Below are 18,710 nucleotides of genomic sequence, written 5' to 3' on the forward strand. Positions count from 1 at the left end.
TGCTGCTCGAATCCTGGTGTGACTCCTGGAGAGTGGCTTTGCCGAGCCAGGGTCGTGTGTTTTCCACTTTGGTAAGGTATGAGTTTCGTTTGGAAAATAAAAATTATTATTCACTTTTCTTTTAAGGACTTGGCCATGTACATAAATGAAGTAAAGAGGGACAAAGAGACTTTAAAGAAAATAAGTGAATTTCAGAGCTCCATAGAAAATCTGGTAAGTTGGAAAACCCTCTCACTCCCTCCTTTAATTTGATTATTATGAATGCACTTCCTTTTCTGTGCAATTATTACTGACCCTGATGTGCTGCCCAAGAAAGTTGCCCGTGTGTTTGGACACTCCCTGGTCACTGACGGTGCTTTTGCTGACGGCAAACCACAGAAGTGGTTTTACTACATTACAAAACTGATTTGGTTGTGATGGAGGGTGACTTCTGGTGGTGTTCCACTGAAAATGTTTCTCCAAGCTTTTTTCAAATTATTACTGTGGGGGATACACACAAGAATTCCCCAAATCAGCTATCAATCTACTATTTAAAGTGGGTTTTCTTTTGCTGTTGAGGACAGAGGCTAATTGAAAGTATGCCAAGGCCCATTTGGAGGAGAAGGACCTGTAATACATAACAAATCCCAAGAATCTCAACCAGATATTTTAAGGAGAATCTCATCCTCCAAACTCCAGATGCATCAAACACTTGGTCCCATTACCGTGCATCCTCCCACCCTGTGCAACCCATCACTCACTCTAGCCCTGCAAAAACCCATTAATTCAATATTCCGTGGCAGAGCTTCAAGCTAACAAGGTTTTTCCCACGTTTGCCGGGGGGCGGGGGGGGAAGGGGGGTCAGCTGCGGGCGCAGCTGCTCTGCTGTCACGCTTTATGCCGAGGTAATGCAATTTGGGGGCTGACACCTGAGATGTTTCATAGGGGCTGATGGAGGGAGATGCCAGGGGCTTCCTGGAGAGGTCCTGCGTTTGGAGGCTTTACGCCTTGATTCCATTTGAAAACAATGAACTTATAAGTGATGGTTATTTAACAGATGGAGATAAAGTCCTTAATTTTCAAGAGATACCTGCAAAAATTCTCCGGTGGGATACGGGCCATTGCAGCTCATGGGTTTTAATTGAAGCTGTCACGATAATCCTAATCTGTGAACAGTCAGCTATCACATCCCGTAAAAAATGGGGATGTAAAAATGGAGGCATTAAGCAGCCACTTCTCCTCCCTGCAGCAGGCAGAGAGCAGGGCTGACACACGGGAGATGAGATGTTGACATAGCAGTCACTGCAGATCCATCCCACGCACGTTATGGAGTGGCTGGTGTTTTGTATACAGAGCCCGCATCGCACAGCAATGAAATAAATATGGACTCTACACGCAGCTGTGTAAAATTATTTATTTTCCTGACCAGCAGTGATGCTTCCCAGTATTTTTATTCCTGTAAGAACCACGCAAGGGCACTGATTCCCATGGCTTAGTGGTTGTGCTGCACCAAGCAACATTGCCAAGGGCTTTTGAGCTTAAAGACAGACTGACCAAACCATTGGGTGGGTTCCAGCCTTCCAAAAATCTCCCATCTTGGGATGGGAATCAGGATGGGAATCAAAACTAATACCCCCTTGGTTCTGTTTTTGTAGACCCCCCCCCGGAAATGCAGCTTATTTTGTGGGAGGTTTGCTCTCTGCTTCCCAAACCTTGCAAAAATGCTTTGGTTTCTGAGCCTTGCCCTGGGATGCTGGTGCTGGGATGTCTCTGGTCCTGCTCCTGTGCATGGGCTCCCCTTGGCGAGGGCGATGCTATCCCCAGGAGCTTCTGCGTCTGGTGGGGATGCCCCCATCACACCATGAGATTTGGGCAGGTTTGGGTTTGAGTCTCCACAGCACCATGGATCTCAGCCCTGCTTTGCTTTCTGCAGCAAGTGAAGCTGGAGGAGTTTGGGAGGCCAAAGATTGATGGCGAGCTGAAGGTCCGCTCCATCGTCAACCACACCAAGCAGGACAGGTGAGTGTGCAACAGTGCTTGAAGGTTTCCCCAAACTAAATGTGCCTTTTTTTGGCAATTCCCCTCGTGCTCGTTTATTCCGTTTATTCGTTAATTCATTATTTCTGATTGCCTAGAGTTGCACTGACAGAAATCTCTATCAACGTGAAATTAGAGCTGGCTGGGAAGCTCTGCAGAGCTTTCCAAATACTCCCCCTCGCATGGGGACCTTAATGAGATGTTTGACGGGGTTGCTTGTTTATTTGCTTGCTTTGGGCAGGTATTTATTTTTATTTGATAAAGTGGTGATCGTCTGCAAAAGGAAAGGATACAATTATGAGCTGAAAGAAATTATTGAGCTACTTTTCCACAAGATGACTGATGACCCTATGAACAACAAGGACATTAAGAAGGTAGGTGAACCGGGGATTAGCTCTGCTGGAGAGCATTTTGGAGCTGTTTTGGCAAGTCCTTGGGTAGTACGTTCCCATTAGCCTTTTAAAATAGAAACAGAGCTCGCAAAAAAGCTGGAAAATAAATGCTCAGCTTTCAGGGCAGCCTTACAGAGCATTGGGAAATGTTTATTAATGCGGGGCTGGGCGCAATCCTTGACCTCTGTCCTTGCGAAACAGCGCTGAAGGGGCTGGGATGGTCAGAGTCAGGAGAGAGGAGGCTGCTCCCAGCTTTCTGGCCCACAGAGGGAGGGAAGGTCCATCTGGATGCTCCCGCTCCCACGATTCATGGGGTGGAGGAGTCTGGAAAGGCAGCGTGAGTGACCAAAATCAGCACTTGGAACACTGAAGGAACATAATTTTGCCGGTGTTTTGAGGCTTAGTCTGCAGCCATGAAGGAAAACCTCCCAGCTCTCAGTTTAGCAGAGACTCATTAGTTTAATCCACTCATGCAGTGGAAAGAGATGGTGTGCAGATGGGATAAGGGACATTTGGGTAAGAATAGCCAATTTTGCAACTTGCATGCTGAGGAAATGCTGCTAGCTTTGTGTTTTAATGCAATGTATTTCCACTTTGCTCTCCTATGCTTTCTAGTCTCATGGAAAAATGGTAAGCAAAGCACTCGCTTTTCTCTCATGTTTTCTTCTGTGCAATGTTGTAATGAGACAGACAGAGCATATGTGCAGTGGGCAGGTCAGATGTTCTTCCTGGGCTGTCAGTTGCTGTCAGGGAGAGATATAATGGCTGGGGAGGATCTACTGAAGCAGAAAAATCTGACTTCGTTCATCTGCCACCATAAAATCCTGTCTGGCCTTAGCGCATGGTGCCAAGCTGATTCAGGCATCATTAGTGTTGATATGTTAGAGAAACGCGGCGCTCTCCTTCCTCCCTCCCTGCTGTTACCTTTGCGAAGGTTCAGCAAGGAACAGGGGCAGGCACTGAGAGCAGTTATTAAGATCCCCAAATAAAAGTGCATTTTGGTGCGCAGGTGCTGGGAGAACAGCAGTCCCATTATCTCCCCCATTTTCTCTTGCAGTGGTCATACGGCTTCTACCTAATCCACCTTCAGGGGAAACAGGGCTTCCAGTTTTTCTGCAAGACGGAGGAAATGAAGAGGAAGTGGATGGAGCAGTTTGAAATGGCAATGTGAGCACGAGTGGCTGCTCTAGCCCTGGCATGCAGTTACCAAGCGGGGGGGAACAGTGTCTTGAACCAGGAGGTCACTGGTGGCCAGCAATGGGGATGCTCACGTGGGCTTGCTGGGTGGGTCCCTTTGCAAAGGGAGCTTGGGTCCAGCTTGAAATCATCTCCCCTGAGCATCTGCACCATGGCATGGGTGGTGCATCCCTGAAATGACACCTTGCCATGCATGAAGCATCGAGCTGGGGCTGGAGGAAGACGTTGCAGGAAGAAGGATGCTGCTGCGGGGAGATGGTCCTGAGCAGAGCAGGACACGGCCCAGCACTGGCAGGGCTGGGCTGTTGATTGACTCAGGCAAAGGCCAAATCCATGGGTGTTGTCCCAGGGGAAGGTCGATGGGCAAAATCCTCTCTCTGCAGCGTCAAGCCCTGAGTCTGCTTTCACACTTGATTTGATGTCTGCCCCTGTGATTTCCAAACTTGGGCTGAAATGCAAACAGCGGCCGCTGTGACAAGTCACGAGTGTGGCATGACTTGCAGGGACAGGTTGATAACCCCCGGTCCTTTCCCTCAGGTCCAACATAAAGCCAGAGAAAGCCAATGCAAATCACCATAACTTCCAGATGTACACATTTGAAAAGACAACCAACTGCAAAGCCTGCAGGATGTTCCTGAGGTGAGTGACATCCTTCCAGCTTTTCTGCATCCGCATTAAAACATGGAAAGAAAATCTCCAAGCTAAGGCCGAATTAGGACTTTCTGACTTCTTTTTTGCACAGAGGAACCTTCTACCAGGGATATCTTTGCCCCAAATGTGGAGCGGGTGCTCATAAGGAGTGCTTGGAGATCATTCCTCCCTGCAAGATCGGTGAGTTACTTCACATCACGAGCAGCTTGTGCCAAGGAGGTGAATGCATGGGAATGATCTGGAATATTCGCTCTATAAAGCACTGATGTTTGTTTATACATAGAAAAATCTGAGTATGCTACCACCCACCTCCTGGAGTTGTAATTCATGATGGCTGGTGGTTTAAAAAACAAAAATACAAACAAAATCCCCCCAAACCAAGAGCTGCATCCCATATATGTCTGAGAAAATGTCCTTTGTCCAGCTCCTGTCCTTCCTTGGGTCTTGCCCACCTGGTGCAGTGATTAACTGAGTGACCCCAGCCTCTGCTTTGTGCTTCCTCCATTAATTTCAAGCACTCATGCCATTTTATTGATACAGCATCAAGAGAAACTGAAAACGGGGTTTGTTGCCTGTTAAATTCACCAATCGTTTCACCATTTCTCTTGCAGGTTCTTCAGCAGACCAGGTACGTTGTTTGATGGCCCTTTTCCCCCTTTGCCTTGGGCAGATCCTGTATCCTTGCCTGGTCCAGGTTTGGGCATGGCATGGGAAGGGCAGGCACTGGCCTCAGTGAGGTCCCAGTGACGTGGGGGGCAGGACTGGAGTCTGGTGGCCTCTCCTCCAGCCTAAAACTGCCTGGTTTGGGCATCACCATGGCCCTTGGAAGATGCCAGCACGCAGCTGGGTCGAGCATCACGGGCTGGGAGGTACCAGGGCGGTTTTGGGAGAGGGTTTTTCCATCCCAGTGGCTTCAGTTGTGTGCCCATGGAGAAAGCCGAGACCACCGTGTCCTGACAAAGGCTTTTTCATCTCTCTTCGCAGGATTTGAGTGCTGGACCTGGTAAGGACATCACTGTATTGCAGGAGGGCAAGTAGATACAGTGTCTTCATTGTGGCTGCGGGTATCCCTAACATTGAGCACGTGGGAGAGGGAAGCTCCTTCCAAACCTAGAAAGGAGCATTAGGAACTGCAGAAGGGTCCTGTGCCACTCTCACAGCAAGCAATGGGGCTCTGCGGTTCCTCCTGTGGGAAGACCCAGCTCCTCCCTGGGCTCTGCCCACAGCCACCATCACCATGGGGGTTTTTTGGGTGCATTTCTGCCCCTGCCCTGCTCTGCTGGGTGGGTAAAGCTGCACCACGTCACACCAAGGAGAGACTGGAGACTTTCCCTGTGCCAAATCATCCTTCAAAGTAGGCCAAACAGGGGAGGGAGGCTCATTGATGACAGGGAACGTCCCTCTGGTGTGCTGCAGGAAAAAAAAAAGAATGCCTGGCTCCAGGTGCTGCCCTCCAATGGGGCCATTAGTCACGATGGTTACCACAATATTTTTTATTTTTCCTTTGCTTAAAACTAGCCTAGACAGAGTGCTGGGCCTGCCCTGCCCATGTTCTAGCTTGAATGTGAACAAACAATTTGCTTTTGTGCTTTTTCTGATGAAAAGAAAGCCAAGCCTGGCAGAAAGAAACCTGAATCGAATCGGTGGTTAAAAAAAGAAAGCGCAGAGTGCTCTCGCTGGGCAGGGAGAGGCAGAGGTGGGGAGCCATTTTGAAGTTAAACACTGTGGTTATGGTGCAGTCGAGGGAAACTTATTGAAGTTGTTTGTGAGACAGCTGGACTTTGGCTGCGAGCCTCGGGGGCGTTTGGGTCCCAGGTCCAGCTGCAATTGTCAGCCTAACCAGAGCCAGGCTGCCAGAGCGAGTTTCAAGTCCAGGTGTACAGGGCTGGGAGCAGGAGCTGTGGCTTGGCTCGCTCCCTTGCAGGTTTATTTTTGCTCAGTGAACTCAGGGATCCGTGTAACTGCAGGAGTTCTCTATGGACACGGCTCCTTTCTGCTTTCATGCTTTCTGCCCCCAAATCCTGCCTGCTGGTGCTGTTCGATTTGTGGTTCACATGACAAGGAACAACAGACTTTTTCTGGGGGGTAGATGTTTTTGTTTTGTGGTTTCTTAACTGGGTCAAGGTGCTGAAACTGGTTTGCATCTGTTCCAGGTCCTAAAATGGTGGCGGTTCAGAATTACCATGGAAACCCAGCCCCTCCTGGGAAGCCGGTGCTGACATTTCAAATTGGGGATGTGATTGAGCTGCTGAGGGGGGACCCCGACTCACCATGGTGGGAGGTAAGAGTGATTCCCCTCAGGAAATTTCCAGGAAGTTTTAAACCATTGCGTTCTTCATCATCCCTTTTATTTGTGGAGCCTGGGAGCTGCAGCAGGGACCGTCCCCATCCCTGCATGGCAAAAACAGTGCTCCCCGATGTGCGTCCCAATCCTATACCCCTCTGGCTTTGCAGGGGCGGCTGCTGCAGACAAAGAAGTCGGGTTATTTTCCCAGCTCGTCGGTAAAGCCCTGCCCAGTTGATGCAAGGGTAAGTGCCAAAGAGAGGAGATGGAGCAAGGAGCGCGGGGTTGGGCGCTGGAGACTGTTGTGGGAGGTGCTGCTTTGGCAGTGCCTGTTGCTCTTCTCAGCCTTCTGCTTGAGACTTTGGTCCTTCTAGTAAGTCCATGGACCTCAAATGAAGCCTTTTACTGTAGGCAAATTAATGAGGAGGTGGATCCATCATCCCATGGTTGCAAATGACTGGTCATGTTGGTCTCAGCCGCATTCCCAAGGTTGGGATTGGTGTGACCAGATCTAGACCCCAGTCCTCCTCTGTGGGCCTGACAGGGGAGCAGAGCACTTCAGATCAGTCACAGTACAGGAAAACTTCACTTTTGTTTTTTTTAATAAGTTTTGCAATGCTGTCAGCCACTTCCCAGTTAAAAAATGCTCAGGTAAATGAAAAAAACACAGCATGCTCATCACAACTGGGAGAGAAATGCTCAGCTGCAACACTGCCCTCCGCTGCCAAAGCCAATAATTCAGAAAGGGCTTGGCAGCCAAAAACCCTCCTGTGGAGAGGAGCATCTCGGTGACGATCTACAGCCTGGTGCGATGCTGGCTCCTCAGTAACAGCAACGCTCTCTTTGCAGCCTCCCAACAGCCGGCCGCCCTCGCGGGAGATTGACTACACGGCGTACCCATGGTGAGTTGCCTGTGCCAGAAAGATTGATCAAACCTTGCCTTTTAGTTGTTACTTTGTCAGAAATCTGCTCCAATAATGAATCAGGAATGGACATTATCAGCACTTTGCATCTCACCACCCCCACAGCCGCGGGGCATCTGCCACAGCTGCATTTGGGTGTTGGAAGCTGGGGCAGCCCTCGCAGCATCGGAGGGGATTTCTTCATTGATGGAGAGGGTCAGAGGCAAAAGGAGAGGTGCTGGTTTCTCTTCCCATTTTCTGTGCCCAGAAAACTGTTTTGGGAGGAAGGAACCAATTCCTCCCTTGGTGGGAGAGGCTACGTTTGCCTTACCTCCTGCTCCTTCCCTCTAGCTCCAGCTGGGTTTGCAAATTCAAGTGTCTAAATTATCCCCACTTCCCAGCTCTCACTGAAGCCTCATTTACCTGGAGACTGATTCCCAATTAGTGGGAGGGACCAATTTCCAATCAGTGGGGTTTTCTAGGTGTAAGATGCTTCAGAGGGCAGAGGTTGCACTCTGCATCGCTCACCCTCTCTGTTCTCTGAACAGCTTCTTGTAGATTTCAGGGCACTTTCCTCTTTGCTCATGAAGTTTTGGATGAGACCTGTTTCTCTACTTGCCCAGTCTTCATGCCTTTAAAAAAAGATAGACCTTTTTGTCTAAAGCATGCCTATTTAAAAGATATGCATTAATCTGTAATTAATTAAATCAATTAATTAACTGCTGGGCTCAGGTTTGCAGGGAACATGGAGCGGCAGCAGACAGACAACCTGCTCAAGTCTCATGTCAGTGGCACCTACCTGATCCGGGAGCGGCCGGCCGAGGCCGAGCGCTTTGCCATCAGTATTAAGTGAGAAAAACTTAATTTAGTAATTTATTATTACATGTGGAGGGTGAGACGGCGCTGGGGCACATGGCTATGTTTTCTTGAGTGCCTCTGCTCCCGTTTGCAGGTTCAACGAAGAGGTGAAGCACATCAAGGTGGTGGAGAAGGACAACTGGATTCACATCACAGAAGCCAAGAAGTTTGAAAGCTTGCTGGTAGGTCTGTGTAGCCCCTTTGAATGTGCACAGCATCCCTGCAAGTCACACAGAGGAGGGCAGAGAATGCCATGTGCTTCTCCATCCTTCCCAGGAGCTGGTCGAGTACTACCAGAGCCACTCGCTGAAGGAGAGCTTCAAGCAGCTGGACACGACACTGAAATACCCCTATAAATCTCGGGAGCGCTCTACCTCCAGGACCTTCACCCGCTCTCCAGGTAGAACCCAGCTCAGCTGTTTCCCATCAAACGTGCGATGGGAAATCTCTCGGCAAGGTGCAGGGGCATCATCTGAGCAAAGGGATTTATGGCTTTGGTTAGGCCTTGAGTCCCCTGGTTTATGAACAAGTGTCCTGTTCGGCTGGTGGCATTTTGAGGACGGGTCTTCCAGGAGGTGGCAGAGGTCAGGGGATCCAGCTGAGCTGGGGCTCCCTGGCACTGCTCATGCAGCTCCATGGTGGGGGTGCAGCCTCCCAGGGAGAGCTTTTCCTGGGGCAGACTGGTTTCCCCGTTGGAGATGTCTCCCAGAGCGGAGATGTGCTGGGGGTACAGTGTGTCTTAACTGCCCACATGAGTTATTGTGAATGGGTTTTAATGGATCCAGCTCCAGTGTGACTTGTGGTGGTTTGTGTCCCAGTGGGACTCCTTTGATGAACTTGATGGGAGAAATGGTAAGTCTGCGCCTAAAATTAAAAAAAAAAAAAATCAAGAAAAAGAAAAGATTTGAAACAAATGCAAAGCAAAATGCACATTAATGCAAAATGTTCCTTTTTGCCTAAAAGCCTGAGTGCAGAAATAACTACTTAGTGGGGAAAAATGCATTTTAAAAAACTTTTTTTCCTGGTATATTTTAAAAAGAATACCAAAGGAAGATCGTTTTTTAAAGTTGATTAAATATCTTCTCCAAGAAACTACAAGCCTGGGATGACTTTCGAGCTCCTGCACTGGCTGTGGGGCTGTGGGCAGACCTGTCACTGGTTGTCCCAGCTCCAAGCCCCTGCGCAAGACCTTCCGTGTGCTTTGCCTTGTGTTTCTCCATCGGCTTTAAAGCATTGTGCCTTATAATATTTTTTTTAATTTCCTTTTTAATGCGTGTTCTGCCTCTTTTTGTTTCTCTCTAACCTCTTTGCAGCCTCCTGCGCTTCCTACAACTTTTCTTTTCTCAGTCCTCAGGGCCTCAACTTTTCTTCTCAGAGCTCCTCCAGTCCCTTCTGGTCAGGTACCAGTGCCCTGTCCTGCTGCCTTCCCCAGGCTGCAGCATCCCCAGCTTGAAAGCCATCACCCGTGGGACCTGCAGGGGTCCTCACTGTCCCCCCATCACCTGCAGGCAGTTCAGAGGATCCCTGGTGCTGCCCTAGGGCACAGCCTGGAAAGAATTAACCATGGAAGCAAAACTCACTCCCCCATCTCCCCAAAATCAAGGCAGGGAGGAGGTGGAGGTGTCACTAATTGAGAAAGGGGGCTAAAATTATTGAAAAAGTTAATTTAGTGCAGTGGGATCTCATGATGTACTTCAAGCTCGACCCACTTTCCCATGTGTTTCGCTGAACGAGCATTGGCATCGCACCGTCTCCAGACCGGTTCTCCTTGCTATGCAAGGAGCACATCTCCCATGTCCGGCAATTTTTGAGCTCTGGTATCTGAGGCTGCTCAGGAGCCCCTTGCTGAGGAAGTCAGGGGGAATCTGTGCTGTAAAATGTGTTTTCTGGCTCAGGCTCCCTGCAGAGAATGCAGTGTGCTCCGGCCTTTGAACCTCATTGATTTAAATGCGTTACAGACTGGTGTCTTCTTCCCTGTTTGGCAGGAATCGGAGCAAAAATGTGCCAGTTAATTTCTTCCCGTTTGAGCTTTTACCTTTTAGTATTTTCTTTAAACTGGACTGTGAAAATCATTGGCTAAGCCACGTATGCTTTCCTTGGTGCCGTGTTTGGGAAGAATGCTTAACTTTCCAGGGTATTAGAAGATAATTCAGGGAATTTGGGGTCCTTTAACTGCATAAAAAGTATTGCAAACAGTAATTTGTGCAGCATCACGCTCTGAGCAATCTCCTGATGACAGGGTTCAAAGCTACCGTGATCCTCGCTCAGCCTGGCGAGGGCAGACGAGCCCTCCACTGATTGCACGTTGTGTGTCTGGACCGTCTCCATCGCCATCCTCATCTCCATCCATCCCGGGCGCTGAACACCTGGGCAAAGCTTTTCCTCAAACTTTAGTTCAACCTTGGTTTGCAAACTTTTAAAATTTAAACTAATCCTCGGAAGTCCTGGGACAAAAGGGGCAGCTTCATCAAAACACAGTGTCCCTTCAGAGTGGGATTTTAAAATTGTTTTTCTCTTCTTTTTTGCAAACTTCAGAGAAGGTGCATTTTTCTCCTCCTGTGCCCATCCCATCGCTCCTGCTGTTGCTCTCCAGCCCCCATTCCTCCTGGCCAGACACCAGGTGTCTTCCCCCACCTCACCCTGCTGCTCCTCCGTGCAAAGGACCCCCCGCTTCCCTTCTGCCTCCCCCCGGCACGCCTTGCCTGAAGCGATGGAGATCCCTGGGACATCACAAGCTGTTGGCCAGCGTTAGGGTTTGCAGGGTGCTTCTGCACATTTTGGTCTGTTATGGAACCAAGTTTCCCAGGGCCCTGGCAGACAGGAGCAGGGAGGATGCCGGGTGTGCAGCTTTAGTTCCTCCTCAAGGCAAAGCCTACAGGTTTTGCTCAGCATCGCTACAAAAACTCAGTTCCAGTAACTCACTTTTATGTAGTTTAAATACAAGCTGGTTTGTCAAATCTTCTTTCGAAAGGGTGATGCTATCACCTGTGCAGCAGCCAGACCTGGTGTTGATAGTGAAACAGGATTTTTCCTGATTTCATTGTTAATGACAGTGTATTCCTATGAAATCTTTACCACCTTCTCACAGAGCTGCCCCTCACCCCAGCCATCCCCAGCAAGCCCCTCCTAGCCCCCGTCAGCAGAGAGAGCCTTCCCAAGCCCACCAAGCTGTTTAAAACCCAGCAGGAACCCAGTTTACCCCCTAAACACCCCAGTTAATGCAGGGCTAAGCAATTCAAATGAGACCACCCCCAACATCCGAGCTGATCCGGGTCGTGGCATTGCAATGGGAACCAGCGCTGTGGTGGAAAACCCAGGTTGAACCTCGCCAAGCTTTCCCCAGGCTTCGGCCGATCCCATGCTGAGGGGCGGCTCCCGACCCCTTCTGCTTTTGTCCCCTCGCAGTGTTCACCCCCCGGGTCGTAGGGACGGCGGTGGCACGGTACAACTTCGCAGCGCGGGACATGCGGGAGCTGTCGCTGCGAGAGGGCGACGTGGTGAAGATCTACAGCAGGATCGGCGGGGACCAGGGCTGGTGGAAGGGGGAAACCAACGGGAGAGTAAGTGCAGCTGGATAATGTCTTGTTTCTGCGGCGTCTGGTCCTCCCCGCTCTCACCCTGCCCAGCTGGAGCACAGCCTGCTGTCAGGACAAGGAGCCCTCTTACTTTTTTCCAGCTCGTGGATGTGCCGTCATCTCAGGAGAGCCACCGCTGTGTCACCAGTCGGTGCTGGGTGACAATGACATGTGATGCCCCGTGTGTGCAAGCAGGTGGGAGTGTGCCATGGGCAGAATTGGGCCATGTCCCAGTCTGCTCTTCGTTAAACCTGCACACTGGGGATTTATGCAGGAGTGGCTCTGCAGGCAAAAGCCTCAGCATCCCAGGGAAAAGCAGCAGGCTGACGGGTTGACCTGGTGTCCCATGGAGTTTGTAGCACTGGGGACAGATTGTTCATGTCCTGCTCCCTTTTTTATTGCAGACAACATGTCCAAGGCAGTGTATAGTTGCTAGCTCTGTCCCAGATTACGGTAGTGGCAGTACCACCTCCCTATGACCACCATGCACGGGGATGTGGACTCATTCAGCACTGGGATGGCCCACTGGGGACAGCACATGGTGGTGGGGTGTCTGGTGACAGGACAGGAGGTCACTTGAGCTCCCCGGTCTCCAGCTCACCTCTGCGCTTCCCGACAGGTCGGCTGGTTTCCCTCGACATACGTGGAAGAGGAGGGGGTGCAGTGACTGCACGGATGTCTGATGGAAAGGTCGTCGAGCGCCCAGAGCGAGCTGCTGCGGACCATGCACACTTGATGCCTCCTGGGACCGCTCCTGCTGACTCTTTAGCAATCCGTTCCTCTGTACAGTGTGCGTGTGTCGGGGCCACCACTGTCCTCGCCCCTGTCCCCTGTATAGAAGATTGATGGTCTGTCGGATAACGTCCGTGTAGCAGCTGCGGAAAAGTCCCAGGAAAACCATGCTCGCCTGCATGGACAGAGCTGAGAGACTCTGTGCAGCGTGCGCCAGAGGATGGGGTCCCAACCTCTTTTACTTAAAGGTGTTTTAAAAGCCACCCTGGTGATGGTGGTGGGAGGGTAAGGCTGAAGGTTTGCACCTGGGCTGGTGCCTGGGTGTGCCAAGGTGAGGATTTGGGGGTTTCTAAGGGGAGGGAGCGACTCAGCTCCAAGGAGATGACACGGACCCCTTGCCACGCCGCTGGGTAGGCTCTCTGGGTCAGGATTTTGGGAGTCACCTTGGCAGCATCTCGGGTGAGGGGGCAGAGGGGGGACACCCAACCCAGGAGAAGGAAGTGGCTGTTGCTCATCTCTGAAGGATGGATGCCCACTGTGAAACCAGGAGCATGTTTTGACCATCAGACCTAGACTGAAAGTGGACCTCCAGGTCAGACAGGAGGGAAAGAAAGTCTGTTTTCTTTACGACCACCTTGAGTCCCACCAGCCTTGCTGTGGGCAGAGGGAGCAGCCCAGGGTGCTGACTGGTCCCACTGATGAGCAGGAGGTCTCGGTGCTTTGCAGAACTGGAGATGCGCTTTGCCCCAAAAGGGTTTTGGAGGCCACCAAGGCACCAGGTACACCCAGAGGAGTGGACAGTAGCATGTGTCCGTGGGTCTGTCCTGCACTTGCTCACACCTTGGTCCTGCTTGTGGGCAGGATCTCCCCGCCGAGCCAGGCTGATTTTTCTTCCAGCCGTGACACGTCCCACCTCACAAACCCACCTGAGTAAGGGCTATGGTAACACCTCCTGATTTCTCTCCCCAAGTTGTGAAAGCATCTCTTCTTCCCCAGCTGTATGCACTTTTGGGGGCTGTGAGTGTTGCCCCCTTTCCTCCTCTCACAGGCTGTTACTGCTGCTGCTGTCAAGTAAAGGTCCGTCTGTCCCGGTATTGCCGCTGTGTCCTGAGCACCGTCTGTCCCACTCTGTTCTTCCCAAAGTGCAGCCCACATGGTTGGTAGGCAAAGCTGCAGGGTGGTGCTTTGCTCTCCAGCTCCAAAATTTCCTTCCAAAGTGCAAATATGAACAAATACACGTGTGGGTGTGTGACAGGGAACAACTTTGCATTTTAAGGTGGTGCTTCCATGCCCTGACATTGTTCCTCTGGGATCTGGGGTGGTCTGGCCGTGGGATGCCGTGTTCCTGGTGCAGGCTCTTGGCATCGCGCTGGCGCAGGTCTGGAAGATGCCAGCGATGGGTGAGTGAGCGGTGCTGATGCCCTCGGTCCCTGTCACAGGGGTACCATGGCTGCATTCGAATCCTTGCTGCAAATGGAGCAGCAGTACCCTGCTCAAGGTCATAAATGGAAGAGTCTGGGGCATTCAAAGAAAATGGAAAGAGAGAAACTCTGAAATTAAATGATGGTGCTCAGTGATGCACCCAGAGCTGCCCATTCCTCCTGAAGCTCCACAGGTGCCCCTGCTCTTGGTGCTGGGTGGCAGTGGGGAAGGTGCAGCTGGGGTCTGGCCAGGGCAGATCCCCATGGGGGTCTTGCTCTACAAGGTGACAGGGACGCAGAGGTGGCTCTGGGTTGTCCCAAGGTACTGTTGGGTGCTCTCCACTGTGGCTGCTCGCCTGAGGGTGCACCCAGGTGCTCTGCTCCCTGTAGCTGTGCTGGGGGTGTTATTTGGGGGGATGAGATGCATGCACACACGCACCCGAGACCTAAAACCTCTCGGATCCTAAAGCCTTATGCGCTCCTCCTGTCGAACACAGCCCATTTCGTAAGGCAGCAAGGGCATCGCCTGTGCAAAAGCTCATGTCTGTCATGGGGACCATGGCACCCTCATGCCCCAAAGGCATCCCTGTGCTCCACTCCCCTCCCAGCCCTGCCAAATTCCTTTTCCCCCAAAGAGAGCTCCCCCTCTTGTGTTTACTGTTGTAAGAAACTTGTTAAAAAAAGATTGTTTTGTTTGTAAGTAATTATTCAGCCATTTGCCACAATATATATCTGTGAATAAGAAAGGGTAATGTTGTTTTTTTTATGATGGTGAGAAAATTGTATATATATTTTAGTTCATCGCAGATCATTCAAAATCGCAATGGGATACGTTGGAAAATAATATGTAAATTCCTTGGGTTTTTCCTTTGCACTGCACTAAAGGGGGTAGGGTGGAGGGAGTTTAAAGATAAAATTGTTTGTTTATTGAATAGTTTATAGCTGGGAATTTGGAAATCATTTGGAATAGCTTGTAATGCTGGAATAGAAACTTTAGCTGCTACATAGAAACCCTCTTGCATGTGGTTTTTCCAGACCTTTTTAAGTTACAATACATGAAAGTAAATTCCACAACGAAAAAAATAAAGTGTAATTTTGCTGATAGGTTTTTTTTCCAGCCATGGTTTTTACTGTGCAGGAGGGCTCAGGCCCACATTTGATTTCTTGGCCCTACAGCCCCCGTGGCCACACTGGGGCCAGAGGGTGACTTGGCTGGTCCAGGGACCCTTTCCCATTCCTGCCATGAACTGTAAGTGTTGGTTCCCTCCCAAAACACAGAGGAGATCCTTCCTGCAGTGCCACACGTGGCTCTTTGTGACGAGGCACCATCGGAGCCGACCGCTCGCCTGTCGAGTTCCTTCTCCATGTTTTGGGAGCAGCTGCCTCTCGGGCTTTCCTGGGACTCTGAATCGCTGGGGGATGAGAGAAGGAGCACAATTTTCCATGGCTTTTAGTCACTCCCCAGTATCATATTCCTGAATCCCGCTCAGCCCTGCACACAGCAGCATTTTGCAGAGCAATCAAAGAAATTGCACAGTTTCTTATGAAATACCTGAGGCTTTGCTGCAGGTTTCACCCCAGATCAGGGACATGAGATGCCACTGTGAACTGCCACGTCATTTCATTAATAATACTAAATTTTTTTCTCCTCTTGGAGTTCCTAGTGCTTTCTCCTTCTTGCTTCAGCTTTCCCAGGGTCAGCAGAAAGGGGCTGTAGCAATGAGCAGAGGTGTTTTACTCAGAGAAGCAGGACATGAGCTGGGCACCAACGTTCGGATACCGATTTAGAAAGATACTGCCTAGGCAGGTATTTAGCTTCTGTCAAGGTGACAGCACCTGTATGGGATAAATCTGCTCCTTATAATGGCATTTCAGTCCAGGGGAAGCTCTCTGACCTGCACTGCATATGAAATACCAGGTTTTGGTACCCAGGTGCAATCCTGCCAGCAATGAGCATCGTCCTGGACCCAGTCGGGTCAGGCATCGCAAATGCTGCACTGGAGCTGCAACCAGCTGATGGCTGCAAGAGCAGGTAAATGCAAAAACCTGCTTCCATGCAAGGTCCTGCTCTGGGGATGTCCCTGCCCCCCCAAGGGCTGGCTCCTGGGTGGCAGCAGGTGACATCCAACCCTAGGGGTGGTTGCAGCCTTGGCCAGGTGGGTGCCTCGACAGCCGGCTTTGCTCAACCCCATGTCCAAAGCAACCCAGGGGGTTGCACCGAATGCGAGGTCTGGCAGCTTGGGGGATAAATGGGGCATTTATTCGGCGTGCCCAGCCCTGGCCAGGTGCTGTAACCAGACCAGGAGCTGCCTTCCCGGGGCATTAACAGGAGTATAAATCTCCAGCCATGGCCAGTGCAGCTGGCTCCAGCCCTGTGCAGACCCTGGCCTGCCCCGGGAGGGGGGACGCACCAGACACAAGTTTTCTTTTTATTTATTTATTATTCTTTCCTCCCCCAGCAATAGCAGCTGCTGACATAATCTCCTCCTTTAGCTGGGCTCGCCAGGGCGCAGCTTCTGCTCTGAGCAAACACGGTGCTGGGGGTGGTTACATTTGCTGGCTGCCCTCTGCTAACAGCAGGTCCTGCTCCAGGCTGCAGTGTGACAGTGGCTCTGCAGTGTCCCTGTGGCTGGCTTTGGGCACGCCCCACAGCCCTGGTGTCCTGTGGCTGGCCAGGATGTGGCCACCTCCCTCTGCCACCTCGACTGGGTGCAAGCGCTTGGGTGCAAGCATTCGTACTGCCCAGCTCACACACACACAATCACACACAGAATATTAGGAGTTGGAAGGGACCTCGAAAGCTCATCCAGTCCACCCCCCCTGCCAGAGCAGGATCACCTAGGCTAGGTCACACAGGAACACATCCAGGCGGGTTTTGAATGTCTGCAGAGAAGGAGACTCCACAACCCCTCTGGGCAACCTGAGCTCGGTAGATTCAAAAACAAGGGTCCAAACTGCTGTGTGGTCAGGATGGGGAAACTGAGGCAGGGGGTGGCCAATATCAGCACTGCCCAGCAGGACTGTGCAGAAACGATCCTGCTTTCATTTTGGGGTCACATACTGGTAATGCTTTCCCAAGACCAAATTCAGACTGCGGTGCAGGGCCTGTGCAGAGTCCAGCGGCGGTGGCAATGGCACACACTTGCATCCTTATCCACAGAGCAATCAGCTGCAGCTTTGCAGCACGCCTGGCTTGTTCATTCCTGCATTAGCCACGATGTTTTCTGTGACCTGGAAAACTCCAGCTGGTGCATGCAAGCTGCTGTGCTCCTTCATTTTATAATTAATCTAAGAATTAAAGGGAAATGACCAAACTGACCATCAATAAAAATACCCTCATTTCTGCTCTGGAGCTGCATTAGGCTTGGAGGGATTGAAGTCGCTGCTGCTTTCTCTCCTGTCTGTCCTGAGCTTGGTGAGCATTTGGTCTCTTAAATGCATATTTGGGTTTTTGTATTGTTTTAGGTCTGGTCTGACCCAAAGGTCGTATTTGTAATTAGCACATGCTGATGAAATTATTCTGGCCTGTCAAATGGAAACACCCCGCCACAAACAGGAGTTCAGGCTTGTTTGCATCTCTTTGGTTAATTTGAGCAAGTCCACGGAGGAGTCTGGAGGAATTGGGGCGCTCTCTTTAAAACTTAAAAGCTGATTTTATCTTTGGAAGACATGCTGCCTGAGACAGGGGCTAATACGGGAACAAGTCAACAAGCAACTCTCCAAAGTCTTCCCAAACTGGGGGAGCTGGGGTGCAGGCTGGCTACCACGGTATGTTCCCCGTGCAATAGCAGAGGTGTGCAGTGGGGTGCAGTAGGGGAGCACTTCCCAGGGTCACAGGGTTATGAAATGCAAAAAACCCCCAAAACACCACCCCTGGGCTGCTCGGGGCTCCATGGGTGGGTGATGCTGCCCAGGGGACACTGCACAGACCACGATACTGCTTGGACCGCAATCCCAAACCCAGCTCCACCCCGACCTCTGCTTCTCAGAGATATACAAACCAGGCCCTTCAAAGCCACCTTCAAAGAGCCCGTGTTGCCTGTGTGTCCTGCCCAAACAGGCCCAAATTCGAGTGGCGAGTCCTGGGCAGGAGGAACAATAAACCTTCGGCTTGGGAGATCTAAATCAAACTTTTTTTTCCACTCCTCCTAAATTAAATTTTTTTTGGTGTTCCCACCTTCGCTTTGAGCCATCGGGTCTGGCTTAGAAAATGCGTAAATTTATTTTAATTTTCCTTTTCAAATGCAGCGGCTGGGAACTGAGGCAGGAGGGTCAGATGGTGCCTTTCCTTGCCGTGTTTGCTCTCTGGCATCCAACTGACAGCCCCAGCCAGTGCCGAGCGAGCCCGGGAGGCTGTAAGTCCCCGCTGGCCCCAGCTGGGCTGTTTGTTCCCTGCCAGGCACCGAGACAGTAGAAAAGCAGCATTTTCCTCTCTGTTTCAAATTTCTCCATTCTGCCTGACTTTTCTTTGTCAAGAAGCAGCAGAGCAACAAAAAGGACTAAGAGGGAGGTAAGTCCCTATTTCTCAGTCGCCTGGGCTGGCTCCACACACCCTTGGTGCTGGTTAATGTTTTTTTGCAGTGGGGGGCGAAGGGACGGCAGCGCACGGAAGAGGAGGAGGAGGAAGAGAGCATCGGAGGAAGGCCAGGGGCCCCCTCCGCCCTCGCGGGAGGGGAAGCAAG

The 18,710-nt window shown here is 51.0% G+C and overlaps 1 protein-coding gene across 1 annotated transcript in view; it reads left to right on the top strand.

Moving 5' to 3' along the window:
• VAV2 (vav 2 guanine nucleotide exchange factor) overlaps positions 1–12,616 on the top strand; it is a gene marked incomplete at its 5' end in the record, with an annotated part of 16,700 nt that extends 4,084 nt beyond the window's left edge. The window contains 16 exons of the mRNA XM_010180039.1: positions 127–213; positions 1,913–1,998; positions 2,258–2,390; positions 3,466–3,575; positions 4,143–4,244; positions 4,348–4,436; positions 4,868–4,884; positions 5,241–5,259; positions 6,410–6,537; positions 6,711–6,785; positions 7,390–7,442; positions 8,175–8,291; positions 8,395–8,482; positions 8,577–8,700; positions 11,706–11,860; positions 12,495–12,616. Coding sequence (XP_010178341.1) covers positions 127–213; positions 1,913–1,998; positions 2,258–2,390; positions 3,466–3,575; positions 4,143–4,244; positions 4,348–4,436; positions 4,868–4,884; positions 5,241–5,259; positions 6,410–6,537; positions 6,711–6,785; positions 7,390–7,442; positions 8,175–8,291; positions 8,395–8,482; positions 8,577–8,700; positions 11,706–11,860; positions 12,495–12,542 — 1,431 coding nt within the window. The remainder of the gene's footprint in view (positions 1–126; positions 214–1,912; positions 1,999–2,257; positions 2,391–3,465; positions 3,576–4,142; positions 4,245–4,347; positions 4,437–4,867; positions 4,885–5,240; positions 5,260–6,409; positions 6,538–6,710; positions 6,786–7,389; positions 7,443–8,174; positions 8,292–8,394; positions 8,483–8,576; positions 8,701–11,705; positions 11,861–12,494) is intronic.
• Between the last annotated feature and the right edge of the window lie 6,094 nt (positions 12,617–18,710).

This window comes from Mesitornis unicolor, unplaced genomic scaffold (assembly GCF_000695765.1).
Source record: "Mesitornis unicolor isolate BGI_N332 unplaced genomic scaffold, ASM69576v1 scaffold19082, whole genome shotgun sequence".
Lineage (NCBI taxonomy): Eukaryota > Metazoa > Chordata > Aves > Mesitornithiformes > Mesitornithidae > Mesitornis > Mesitornis unicolor.